Source organism: Pteropus alecto, unplaced genomic scaffold, assembly GCF_000325575.1.
Source record: "Pteropus alecto unplaced genomic scaffold, ASM32557v1 scaffold45, whole genome shotgun sequence".
Lineage (NCBI taxonomy): Eukaryota > Metazoa > Chordata > Mammalia > Chiroptera > Pteropodidae > Pteropus > Pteropus alecto.
In genome coordinates, this window is record NW_006442491.1 from 3,196,171 (window position 1) to 3,209,991 (window position 13,821).

At 42.8% G+C, this 13,821-nt stretch overlaps 1 protein-coding gene across 1 annotated transcript in view; it reads right to left on the reverse strand.

The window, feature by feature from the left end:
• The window catches only part of SLC24A3 (solute carrier family 24 member 3), a 457,276-nt gene that overhangs the window by 33,104 nt on the left and 410,351 nt on the right, over window positions 1-13,821 (reverse strand). The window contains exons 9-12 of the mRNA XM_006922003.2: window positions 10,611-10,664; window positions 5,012-5,145; window positions 2,699-2,859; window positions 1,702-1,972 (exon numbers count right to left, since the gene is read on the reverse strand). Coding sequence (XP_006922065.2) covers window positions 1,702-1,972; window positions 2,699-2,859; window positions 5,012-5,145; window positions 10,611-10,664 — 620 coding nt within the window. The remainder of the gene's footprint in view (window positions 1-1,701; window positions 1,973-2,698; window positions 2,860-5,011; window positions 5,146-10,610; window positions 10,665-13,821) is intronic.

The window sequence follows — 13,821 nt, forward strand, 5'->3', positions numbered from 1 at the left end:
CAGCATTGTTTCACCTGGGGCTAGTGAGAAGTGCAGAATCTTGCGGCTCACCTGGACCTCCTGAATCAGAACCTGCATTTTATCATGGAAGCCCAGGTGAGAGGGGCTGGCCTACAGCCAGCAAGGAAACAGGACTCGGCCATGCGATTACAAGGAACCGACTTCTGCCAGCAACCTGAACATGCTTGGGAATGGTTTGCCCAGGTCCTCTGGAAAGAACTAACCCTCTGCCCACATCTCCATTAACGGCTTATGAGTCTCTGGAAACCCAGCCAGCGTGTGCTGGACTTCTGACCTACAGAACTGGGAGCTATTCAATAAGTGTTTTAAGAAGCTGCTAAACGTGTGACAATCTGTTGAGCAGAGAGAGAAAATGAACACAAGAGTTTATAAGGGTGGAATGAAGTGTGTGGTCATTTAATCCTTAAAATGTTTTTATTCTGGCTGATAGGGAAGAAGGTTCCCAAGAAATGCAGTGACAAGTGGCAAAATGAATAAAGAGCCGATATACTCTTTTCTATCGAGATTACCTGCTAACAAGTAATGATTTAATTGGCTGGGCGGTTCGGGAGTTTGAAGTATAAGAATCTGAGTGATGTTTTCTAGTTAGTTCTGGTAAGCATTTGACCAGGTTGAGATCTCGGGAGCCCTGAGGGGGCCCAGGAACAGTTCTGCTCTGAGTTTTACTTGCTGTCTCCTGGACACAAAAAGGAACACAGAGAGACCTTGCATCTGAAAATAAAACACGACTCTGACACTCTGTCCCACTGTTAAATGGTTTTTCAAGTGGATCAAGCAGTTCTTTCTCAGAATTAACAGTCCTCCTGTAAATTAATACTTCCTGGAGAAGTTCCATATATTAAGCCTCACTCTTGACAGTGAATGTGAATTAGACCAGTGCATTCTCTCCTGAAACAACCAGAAATTTCTGGAAGGTCTAGCAAATAGGCAGACATCTTTGGATATGGTCCACCTGCTCCATTAATGCGTGGGGTGGGGGACAAGGTCACTGGAATGGCCAAGCCTTTTTTGGAGGCAGCCGTCAGGGGAGAAGGACACCGCCCTGGTGTCTGGGGTTCTGAAAGCTCTCACAGGCCTTGCTCCTCCCCTTCAAAATACCAGGGAGAGTCCCTCAGCTACTCCACCATGTGTGCTCTGGCTGAGGCTGGAGGCTTTTTGCCCAGGTCTGCATCTCCTTTGATGCCCACCCTGGAAACAGCAGGTCCTGAGATAGGAGGGACCTGATGGTGGTGAGGGGCAGAAAGTGAGAAGAAAAACAAAGGTCACCTGGGTGGGCTGCACATGTCACTCAGGGCTGGTCTTGGCAGGAGACTCCCTGCCAACTGTAATGGGATGGGTGAGGTGCCTCTACCCAGGATCACCAAACTACCTTGCTGACACAAGTCAGGTGCATTTCCTCCTTAGCACCAAAAAGTCCCGTGAAGCAGCTAAGAGAGGACCTTCCTCTACAAAATTGCACATGTGGTCAAAGAGCTCACATTTCAACCAATGAACATATGTTGCTGTGTTGATCATTTATGGACCATCTATGATAGTTGCCCATTGTAAATGTTAATGTAAGTATTTCTATGTTCAGATGCTGCTTTGAATTGAATTCCAGATAGATCATCAATGTTAAGAGTATCTACTCACTGGCCTCAGAGTAATTCCCAACCACAGCCCAGACATAAGACCTCTTACAGGGGGGGTCGAATGGTGTGTATGGTCCTTCATCCTCCTCCTCATCCTCCTCTTCCTCTTCATCATTCTCGTTGTTCTCATTGTCTTCATTCTCATTTTCTGTCTCGTTGCCAGCCTCGGCAACAGCATCGTCCCTCCGAGTCCCGTTCACACGCCTGTCTGGGGCACTGCCGGGCCCTGTCCCATTCTCCACGGTGTGTTTAATTGGGATTTTGATGGCCACCTCCGATTCTCCATTGGCGTAAGCCCTGCTGTTTATCAGTCTTTGTCTCTGGAAGGAGAAAGGCACAGTCTTACCACAGTCAGAGGGACAGTAAATCCTATACCCGAAACACCAGCTATTGAGATCTTTCCCAGGCAGCTGACAAGGTGCTGCTTCCAGGACATCCTGTAGTCAAGTCTTAAGGGATTCCTCAAAGTAATAACCAACTTAAACAACCTCCTTCTGGGAGAAAGGATTAACCTTTTACGACCCACCGGAACTTGCAAATCCCTTCAGAGGAAAATTCCTGTGTCACAGATGCGCGCTTCTTTTCCATCAGGGTTCTTGATTCTCTGTGCACCATAGTGTTATCTTTTTTCTTAAGATTGTAAGAATCCCTTGGTCCATATGTGAGAAAGCCATACAAATATATCAACATGGCTGCCATTCCAGAGAAAGGAATACACAAGTAATCTTGATTTAGCAACTACTTTGGTGTAAGTTTATGTCAGAGGGTTTTATTCAAATAGAAAATGAAAAAACAGGTAGGTAGAAGGGGATGGGAAAATTTTTCTATGTAACTGGGAGCAGGATTATGTCCCTCAACATGTGGAGAGAAGAGCAAGGACCAGGATGCACAGCTGGCCCAGTGAGCAATGAAGGTGGAAAATGGCTGAGGGATATAGTGTTAACTGTTGGGTTAGGTGCTTCTATTTTCAGACCAGGAAACTTTCTCCCTTTCCCAAACTTTCCAACCCCTGTCCAGTGGCAAATAGACTGTGTTTTCCAAGATACCTCATTGATCAACATGCGACTGGCCATGGAGAGTCGAGTCTTGGGGGGAAAGTGGCTGGTGATCATGATTCGAAGGCCAGCCTCAGAGAAAGAAAGCTGGTGTGGGTAGGCTGACAGCAGCTCGTCTACCATGATCACGGACGCTTTGCGGTGGAAATTGGCTAGGGGAATTAAAAACATAAAATAAAAATAACGTCGAGGTTAGGAGCAGGACAGAAATATTCATTCAGTCTTCCCAATTCTTCCTTTCTCTTCCTCCCTCCCTTCTTCCATTTCTTCCTTCCTTCTTTCCTTCCTTCCTTCCTTCCTTCCTTCCTTCCTTCCTTCCTTCCTTCCTTCCTTCCTTCCTCCCTCCCTCCCTCCCTCCCTCCATTTCTTCCTTTCTTCCTTCCTTCCATTCACCTATCTATCCTTCCATCCACCCATCTCACCCTCAAACCATCCATTCATCCATTTATTCTCCCGTATTCCCTCCTTTCCTCCCCCGTTCTTCCATCTTTCCTCCCATCTGCTCATTTATCCATTCATCCACCCACTCTTCTCACCTACCCTTTCATCCATCCATTCAACCATCCATCCTCTCATCTACCTCTCTATCCTTCTATCCATCCATCTGACCATCCATCCATCCATCCATCCATCCGTCTGTCCATCTGGCTATCCCTTCACCCATCCAAGGAGGGTTTTAGTAAGCAAAATTTGGAGGAGTCAATATGCTTTCTGTGGGGCTCATCAATAGCTCTTTTGAAATGACTTGAAACAATTTAAGCATCATTAACTGATATAGAAAGAATGAGTGATAACATAAGAGAATTCCTGCTTATTCTGAAAGGATTCTTTTCCTGCCACTCAGATCTGGAGCATAGAAAAGATCCCAATAATCTTTAGTAATGTTTTATGCCCTTTGAATGTCAACAATGTTCATATCAAGTTGTTAAAAGTTGCAGAATTGCCTTTAGTGTCAAGTGGAAGACATGGTAGGGAGATATACACATTGTTGCAGCCCAGCCTATGACCAGGGCTGACAAGTGGGTGGGTAGGTGAGCTGGCCACACTACAGAGACCCAAGATCCTGAGGGGGCCTAGGGCAAATCTTTTGTAGTGATTTGCTGGCAGGCCTGAACAAAAAGTTTCACCAAGGCCCAAGTCCCTCTCTATGAATGTGCAATATGAGAACATAGCTCATGGGGACCTGGCCGCAAACTCTCTTAGTGCTCACTCCTGTTTTCCAAGCCACTAAACCATGAAATGATCTCTGGAAACACTGGCTAATATCAGGTAGTTCTATTTGGTTGGCTAATATTAGGTAGTTCTATTTGGTTCCCTAAGAGCATTCCTTTTATGGTTGTAAACTACCCAGAAGAGAAGAAACTAAATGAAATCCTTATGTGGGACGGCACTGAATACCCTTAAGTCTTTAGTTAAACATGCATATAATTAGGAAAGTATCTCAAATAATTGATTTTCAAATTCTAATAATTACTCACAGTTTTCAAAGTCAGACATTATTTGAAAACAACCTATAGATTTTCTAACTTCTGTGTTGTGTGTGTGTGTGTTTTTTTTTTCTGCAAAGCAACCATATGGGACCAAGGAGAAATAAACCCACACATTTCAAGGGAAAATTAAAAAAAAATTAAATGAAAATAAAACACATTCTAGGCAAAAGTAAGTGATAATTTTTGTATTCCTCTAAGAATATTATTAGCAAGCACTATATTATTTCTCTTAGTATATCAACTGCTTAATAAGAATCTACTGAATATAAATTACTTTGAATAAAGAAAAGGCAATTTTCTATATCATTTTGCAGCTTGGAAGCTGAGGTAATGTAGCCTGGAAGTGAATTTGGATATAATAATATACTAATAACAACTATCATTAATTAAGTATTTTACATACTTTATCTCCTTTCATCTTTACCAAAATTATCCCCATTTTGCAGAAGAGAAAATTACAGGTCAGACGACTGAGTAATTGCTTCATGGTCACACAGGCAAAATGTGACAGAATCAATACCTCAAAACTCATGGTATTTTCTCCTTTACTATCAGTCCTAATTTTCCTTTATCACTCGCAGCACATGTTTTGCCTAAGAACTTGCATGGCGCTTTCTCAGTTGGCTCATCACCAGGTATGAGACTACCCCCGTGGTGTAGCCAAAGGGAGAAAGTGAGGACCGGAATCTTCTCTCCCATAGAGAGGCAGAATCCTCTCCAGGACAGCTGTGGAGCCCCAGGTGTGGCCATGAGCGAGGGCAGCTGGGCTGGCTGCCCAGCACTTCCTTCCTGGACACAGGCTCTCCTTGGTTACCTTTCTTGAGTAGCACCACAGTTGCGTCACAGTTGCTGCTGTCATCAATTTCAGCATTGTTGGCCAAGCCATTGACCATGTTTCCAGCACCTTTTGTCCTCCTTTCAAAGCACTGATGTATGCAAGCGTTATATCTGAGGAGAGGAACAAGGGAGGGAGCCCATCAGCATTTGCTGTTCCTCCATGCCCCACCTCCCACTGAGTGTCGCTACAGCTCTCCCAGTCTGGATGATTGCGGGACACCACGCCTCAAATTATTGTTATGATTCTTTTGTCATCCCATTTCCCCTCAGAATATACAACATGTCCTATTTTTAAATGTAAAGATATGTGATATGTGAAAAGAAAACTAACATCATGTAAATAAATAGTGACACTGCTTTCTTTGCAACCTCTTCATGTCGAGGTAACTCCGGGGTGGAATTCCCTGACTCGGAGTCTGTTCATGGAAGGATGACGATAAGACTCAGTGGGATGGGCAAGGTCTACCATCTCCAGGGCCTCCACTGTCAGGGACACACTGGGTGGGGGAAGGAGAAGGTGTCTCATCCCTGCTGCTACCCCTCACATCACAGTCTGTGCGTTACAGGCTGGCTGGCAATGGAGGTAACTCCGGGGTGGACTTCCCTGACTCGGAGTCTGTTCATGGAAGGATGACGATAAGACTCAGTGGGATGGGCAAGGTCTACCATCTCCAGGGCCTCCACTGTCAGGGACACACTGAGTGGGGGAAGGAGAAGGTGTCTCATCCCTGCTGCTACCCCTCACATCACAGTCTGTGCGTTACAGGCTGGCTGGCTGTCTAGGTCTTTGTCAGTCGGGTTTCATGAGGTCGCAGGTTGGGATCCTGTGAATCTCTGTTATTGTTGTGTCATAATTCCAGGCCCGATGGGTTCTTGGCTTTATGAAAAAGTTCTGGGCTATGATACTTTGGAAGGATTGAGTAAAAACATTGTGCAGTACTTCTTATGTGTCTGTTGGAAGGGAAGAAGCTTGTACAAGTTCCTAGGATATTTTTGGCAGGTAAATATTCTGGTCTTTTCATTTTTAGTATTAGAAGACTCACATAGAAGAATTCTAGAAAACTCCAGGGCAAAGACAGCTGGGCAGGGTTTCCAGGGCGTTGTAGGCCACTGCTGCTTTTCCTTCACTCAAAGGCTTTAGTGACTTTACTGGCCATGGGAAATCCCAGTGGGTCCCACCAGCTTGATCTCCGGCCTCCCATAGGTATGGCAGCCAGGTACGGCGACTCTAAATTGTCAGCTGGCAGGCCACTCAAGCTGTGTTTCACCACACAAGCTTCTCTTCCTCACCCCTTTTGCTGCTACAGACAAGAGGCTCTCAAGAGTCCCTTCCCACCATATCTTATGCCTGTTCTTCAGTCAGTGCAGCTCTGGATGGGTGGGCATATGTGACATGACAGCCATTAGGGTACAGAGAGTGGGGCCCTCTGTGACTTGGACTTCTCTTCCATGAGCACTTCCTGTACTCCCTGGGAGTGTTTGGCCTTTCCTACATTGCATTAAGGAGAACAGAAAACTAGTCAAAAGTGACAGTGGTTACTATGCAAAGGGAAGTGGGCAGGCTAATCCTGGGTGATGCTCAGTGTTTATAGGAGGCAGACAATAGAATTAGAACATCACTATTTATCAACCATAAGAAATAATGGAGCCAGATTTTGAGTATCAGTGGCTGCCAACATCACAGAGAGACAGGTGACATCAATGTGCCTGTTGATGGCAGAACTCACTACCTCTTGGGACACAGTCTAACCTGAATCGATCAATTATAGGAATCACAGAGACCAAAGGAATAGGGATGTAGTTAACAATTTCCAAACTGGGCAACTCTGTGGAGCAAACACTCTAACTTTGTTTAAGAATAAATTGAAAGAGAGAAAAAAAAAAAAAACAGAGGGAGAATTTATACATTAAAAGAGATCCAAAAGATGGAGCAACCAATTGTAACGAGTGGAATTTATTTGGATTCTAATTTTGAAAACATTTATGACATTTATGAGACTAAAATAAAACTATAAAAATGACATTTATAAAACCACTGAAAATTTGAACATTGATTCAATATCCAATTATATTGAAGAATTAGCATTACTTTTAGGTATGAGAAATAATGATGTGATATGTTAAAAAATGAGTCCTTTTAGAGACATACACTGAGACTTTTATAGTTGAATTGGCATGATGTCTGGGACTTCAAATTATATGGAGGGAGGAAAATGAATAGAGGTGTGGATGGAGCAACCATGGGTTGATGGTGGTTGGGGATGGTGGTGAGCATGTGGGAGTTATCACACTGTTCTGTTGACTTTTGTATATACTGAACATTCTTCTTAATGAAAAAGTCTCTTCACTTTCTGGACTCAACAAGAATGCCTTGCCCTACTGATAGAGCTATGTGGGAGGGGCTGTGTTTCTGTCCCCTTGACTCGGAATCCACTTGCCCCATAGATATACTAACTTGTATGAGGGTTTGTTTTTAAATACAACTATGTGCTATACATTCATCTGGATTTGGGTAACGGGATAATAATTATTATGAGAGCTTTCTGGAAACCAGATATTGGTTAGTAACTATGCTGTCACATTCCATCCTTATAAGAAAACCTTTGAGGGAGGAAGTATTATTAACCCTGTTTTGGAGAAGTACTCCAAAATGAGTACTCCAGACTGAGATTCAAAATGGCTAAGTAACTTGGTCAAGGTGTTACTGCTAGTAAATATCGGGATGGGATCTGCCGTCAGGGCTTATTGTGAAGCACTTGATCTCAACCACCAGACCATACTGCCTCATCTGGGGACCAAATCCCAAAGCAGCAACCCAGATGAACAGAAATCAATCCTCGCCAACGCCAGGTGTGCCTCACGCTTCCTTAAGGTTTTTGGCCAATCTGAAATTGCTTTCTGACCTTCAGACAGAATGTTTAAAATCATTTTAAAGCTATCTACTCAGAGGGCAGCTGATAATTCTAATGTATGCTGTTTTTAACTGCTGCTGCTCTGTTTTATATTTTTAATTGAATGTTTTAAATTTTGTGCTTGCACCCTGAAGCTTTTTTATTGTGAAGCAGGCAATTTTATAAATCAGATTTTATAAAACCCAATGATTAAAGCCTTTGATTGCAGAGGGGGATGGCTAAAGAGCAGAGATTTCAATTTAGAACTTAGGACCAGAATTTATATAGAAAATTCCACGAGCACAGTAGCTGCCATTCCCAGTTTTATTTGTGTCCTGCTGGTTTGAACAGCTGGAAGACTGGTAAAGATGAGGCGTCAGCAGAAACACACCTCATTAGCTTTCACACTGGGTATGATTTGGAGGAGAGGAGAAAAATTGTTCACTGTGTTATCCTAACATCCACAAGCCCTGCCAACAACTCATGGGCTTTACAATGGCTGGTTAGAGGGGTGCAGTGGTCACAGGATGCATAATAGCAATATCCCTCAATCCACCTTCCCTTTAGACCAGATCTGGTTTTAAAGATCTCTTTATTCTGTGAAGCCCCTAGTGAATTTAGTATGGGATATGCTTTCATATCAATTCAGATTCAAAACAAGAGATCAATGCTAAGCATATAGCAGACACTCAGTCAATTCTTTAAAATAACTGACTGATCTACCTTTTCAAAAGGGAAGAAAAAGACTCAACTCCTTGAGAACTCAAACTTAGAGCTTCAGAAAGTAAAAAAAAAAAAAAAGTGTGAAATAATAAAAAAACAATGAAGGAAGATGTGTGTATTGTTGAAGACTCCTCCCTGCGGGACAGATTCCCTAATAGTTTTTTATGCTAGTTGAGAGAAAGAGAAGCAAGATGGCTGCTCCCATCTTTAAAGGTGTTATCTTTGGCATCTAGAAATGTTGAGAAGTCTTCGGGCCAATTCTGTGTTTTGCAGGAGCTCATCTACAGGTATTTTAAAATGGAAGGTGATTTGTGGTTATCTCATGTGTTATCTCATAGTAACTCCATACCAGGATACTCTAGAAATACCCTCTTCCAGTAATAAGACAGTAACTCCATATCCATCTCATAGGATACTCTAGAAATACCCTCTTCCAGTAATAAGACCCAGATATTGGGTCTACATTGACCATCAGACAGCTCCTGAGGTGAAGGCTGGATGCCACAGATAGTGGATTGGCGGCAGATTGCTTATAGTCCACCTTGGACATCAGCCAAGCCAGCTTCTACCTTCACTGTTCGTTTGCCTAAGGCCACACTGATTTCTCTCAATAGACCTCTCAGTTACTAGTGGACAGAATGAATTTTTGTCAGGCCTCAGAGCAAGGAAAACTTGACATGTCAATTCCAGACTGCTACTTGATATGTCCAAATTGGTAATTTCTGATGATGTTCTACTTTCTTGCCCCCTGAGAACATAGGAATATAGGGATGTAGTCATTCCCCCAGTCACATATGCTGAGGAAAGTATGGGCTAATTTAGAGTAAAAGAAACATCTCCCGTGGGTGCTGACAGCTGCAGCGTGGAATGTCTTTGTACTATTTATAAGCTCCTCATCTCAACGGTACTTGGCAAAAAAAGATGAACCAGCAGGTTCACAACCATGGTGCTTACATTTTACCTTCAAGCATGGGAAACATCTGCAGTATAACTTTTAACAGAAATAGAAAGCTGCCCAGATCAAGGGGAAAAAGAACATATGATGTGGTAGTTTTAAAATATATCCACAAATTGACACTTCTCCCTTCAATAGGTGAAGGAGATCTCTTAAGTGTGAACTGGACTTAGTGACTCACTTCTAATAAACAGAACCTGACAGAAGTAATAGTGTGTAACTTGTGAAATGATTAAAAAAAGTCATTGCAGGGTCCTTCTTGCTCTGTCTTTTGAATCCCCAGCTTGGGAGGAAGCCGGCTCCCATGTGTAGGGACACTCATGCAGCCCTAAGGAGAGGCCCATGTGGTGGGGAACTGAGGTCTCCAGCCAAGAGCCAGCATCAGCTTGCCAACCATGCAAGTAGGCCGTCTTGGAGCACCAGTCAAGTAGATGATGGCTACTCTGGCCCACCTGTTCTCTGCAATCTCATGAAAGATCCTGAGCTAGGACCCATCTCGTGGATGCCCAACGCTCGGAAACTATATGAGATAACACATGTTTATGGTTTTAAGCAATGAAGTTTTGGGGTACTAGATGACCGTAAGAATAATAAAAGTCTGCAGATATTCGATCCACAGTTTTAGTCACCTCTTAATTAGCTTTGGTCCCATCTTCTCTCACCCTATATCGAAGTGTAAATTATTGAGTTTTGCCTCCTTTCTTGGTATGAAAGAAAGTGACCGAACAGCCAGGTCTTGAGAGAACTTTCCCTTGAGAGATTTCTTAAATCAAACACTGAAGCTTTGGTTCTATCATCACATCATGGTTTGGAAGGGTCTTTGCCACTAATCAAAGCTGTACTGATTCATAGCAGGCTGCCAAGGGAGCCAAATGAGTCTGTGATGTTATGCATTCAAAGCTAGCCAGATACACCTGCCCTCTCCCTGTTCCTTTTTCCACATTATCACATAATGTTGAATGTAGGGAACAGTTTTAGAAAAGACATCAAGAGGGTATTTTACTTACTTCATGATGACAATGTAGATAAGATACATCAGCACAAGTACTAAAGACTCCCACCTGTGTACAAACCAAGACAGGCTAGTTAAAAAAGTCACCATAGGCAGACGTGTAACACCCAGCCTATCTTTAAAAGCATTTTGATGTGAACAACAGTTAAGTCTGCCAAGCATGGCGAGAATAAGGGATGTAGACTCATTACAAATATTTCCTGGTTTATAGACATTTTCTAGGCCGCATACAGCTTTCAATGATCTTTTTCTTTCTTCTCTACTTAAAAAGAAACTGCTCCTTTCTCTCTTATTCACTTATCCAAGAGTTCTTGGAACGCAGCAAACCTTCTGTAATATTGCTGAATATAGGCCTATATTTATAAATCTGTTCACGGGTTAATCATTCATTAAAACTATGTAGATATATTTACAAAGGGAAAATGAGAGAGATTGATAGGGGCGACTGAGGGATTATTGGATATACAGGAGCAAGGCATACATAGAGAGAGAGCATGCACCTGGAAGGGAGGATACGAGTGAATGAATGGGAAAATGGTCAAGAAAGAAAAAATAATGAAACTCACTGGAATGTACCCTAAACTTCTGATAACTTGAATACTTCTACTTTCTTTATTTTAATAACTTCCAGCTAAAAAAAGAGAACTTACTTCTAGGTTCCCTTTCCGTGTAATTTTTGGTTCTAGAAAAGTTTACTGAAGAATGGTCTATGAACAAATTCCAGGTTATGTCTTTCCTTCCTTTTTTATTTTCAAGTTCCATGTCTAGAAACTGATCCTAGGGAAATATGTGGTCAAATGTAACAAGAATGCACACACAAGAGTTTTTGCTGCAGTGGTGTTTATAAAAGCGAAGGGTTGGAAAGAAGGAAGATGGTGATAAGGTGGGGGACTGGGTACATAAGTTATGATAAGTATGTCCATACGATGGGCCACCATGCATCAGTTAATAATGATTATGTAAATGCATCTGTATTTACTATAGAAACTGCTTGTGATGCTACTGAAGGAAGAAATCAGAGTCCAAACCCCTTGAACTGCTGTCACATTTCTTGGCTTCCCCCTTAGCAAACTTTCTCAAAGGGTTGCATACAGTTCATCCCAGCAACTGCCATTCTCTTGGCAAATTTCTCTAGTCTAACTCCTACATCCATCGGTCCCCTGAAACTCTTGTCAAGGGCACTCACAACCTCCATCTACATAACTTCTAGGATGGTTCTCTGTCATCCTCCTCAATTACTCTGCAGCATCCGAGAGCTGACCACCTGCCCTCCTTCATAAAACACTCTCTTTTCCTGACTTCTGAGAGGCCACATTCCTAGTTTTCCTCCTGTCCCCCTAACTTCTCCTTCTCTGTCCTCTTTGCCTCCTCCACTTCCTCAGTTCAATCTCTAAATGTGGGACCTTCTTCTCTTTTAATCTACATGTTCTCCCTAACTGACATCATCTTGTCCTACTGCTGTAAACACTAGATGACACATCCACTCCACAGCTCTGGCCAGCTCCAGGTTCATATATCCTGCTGTCAGTTGGCTCCTCCACATCGTATCTAAATGCATGTCAGACAAAATTCTTAATTCCTGCTTCCTAGCTTCGTTCCTTACCCCACTCCCTGATCTCAGTACACTGTACTTCTCCCTTCCCAGTTACATCCAAAATCTGGAAATCAATATGGAACCCTCCTTTAACCTCACCCATGTCCAGCAAGAATCTATGCTCAAAATACTTCCTGAATTGTTGGCTTCTGCCCTCTCTACTGCTACCTCCCTAGTCCACCACAACTGCAGCCTCTGAACTGGTTTCCTTGAGGCTACTGGATTGTCATTCTACTGCTTAGAAATCTTCTACTGCTTCCCAATATACTTGAGAAAAAAACAAAAGGTGCAAAATCTGGTTATTTTCCCTTCTTCTCTAAACCAACTTGTGCCCTGTGTTTCACTACACTGGTCTTTCATTTGCACATTTTGAGCTCTTTCATCCCCCTAGAGCTTTTGCAATTACTGTTCCCTCTGCCAGGAATGCTTTTCCCTTCACTCCTTGGCTGGTCCCTTTTATACTGCAAATATCAGCTTAAATGTCACTTCCCCCAAGAAGTCTTCCCTGCCTACTCTCCTTCAGTTTCTATCACAAGACTCTATGTTCGTTAAACCTTTGACCAATCTGTGATTCTCTTGTTTATTTACTCATGAATTATTCATATTTAATGCCTGTTTCTAGCAGTCACTTGACACCGCTCCTCACACCTAACCTCTGCCTCACCTCTTTGGTTTCTCTTTTCTGGAGACTTAAATTGAACTCCGTGACAGCTGATTTACCCCCAAATAGACACCCACTCTCCCCAGGTGCTCACTGTTATCTCTCCAGCACAGAGTAGCCTTCAGCTCATCTTTGTAGGGGAGACGCCCTCCAAACATCAATTTTCAGTTGCAGAACACCTCCAGGAGCCTGAACATGGTTCTGTCTCACCAAAACCAATGTATATGTGATATCAATTTAATTAGAAACAGTAAAGTTTCATTTGCAGCATTCATTTTGAAGGAAGAGACACCCAAAATCTGAAGGGATGTCACGTAATTGTTAGGGAACATTTTAAGAGACTCAGTAAGGGGGTCACCAGAAAATGAACAAATGTCAATGAAATATTTGTTAGATTGAATTAAGTCCAGCACTTTCTAAATAGGTATATTTATACTTTCTAATTCCTTTATATCTTTTTGACTTTTCACTCAAAGCAAGCCCTTTCATCATAATATTCAATAAGATTCTCTTTTGTCACATTTCAGAAATGCCTCTGAGATGAGGGTTCCCTACTTCTGTTGATATTTCAGTTTTGTTTTGTTGGTGCCCAGACTCAGGGCTCTCCCAATACTCCTTCCATATAAAATGCACCAGGCTCTCTGAGGCCTCCATGGTGTCACATCCTGATTGAGTGTTTGAGAATCAAGTCTTTGCTCGGTGCTCTTCAAGTTCCCGTCTCCAGTCCCCTTCCCCTCAGTGGTGTGTCTCCAAATGACTCCTTAATTACATGTCAACTGTCTGCCTCCCCTCCAGCCTGGAGAGCCCCAATGTCAAGGCTGTTTGGTTCTGTGTTCTGTGTCTAGTTCTGGGGCAGAGCCTGGCATCTGGGAGGTGCTTAGGAAACAGTTGTGAAATTGGACTGAATCTGCATGCAGATCTCTGAAATCACATGGCTCTTCTCTCTCCATT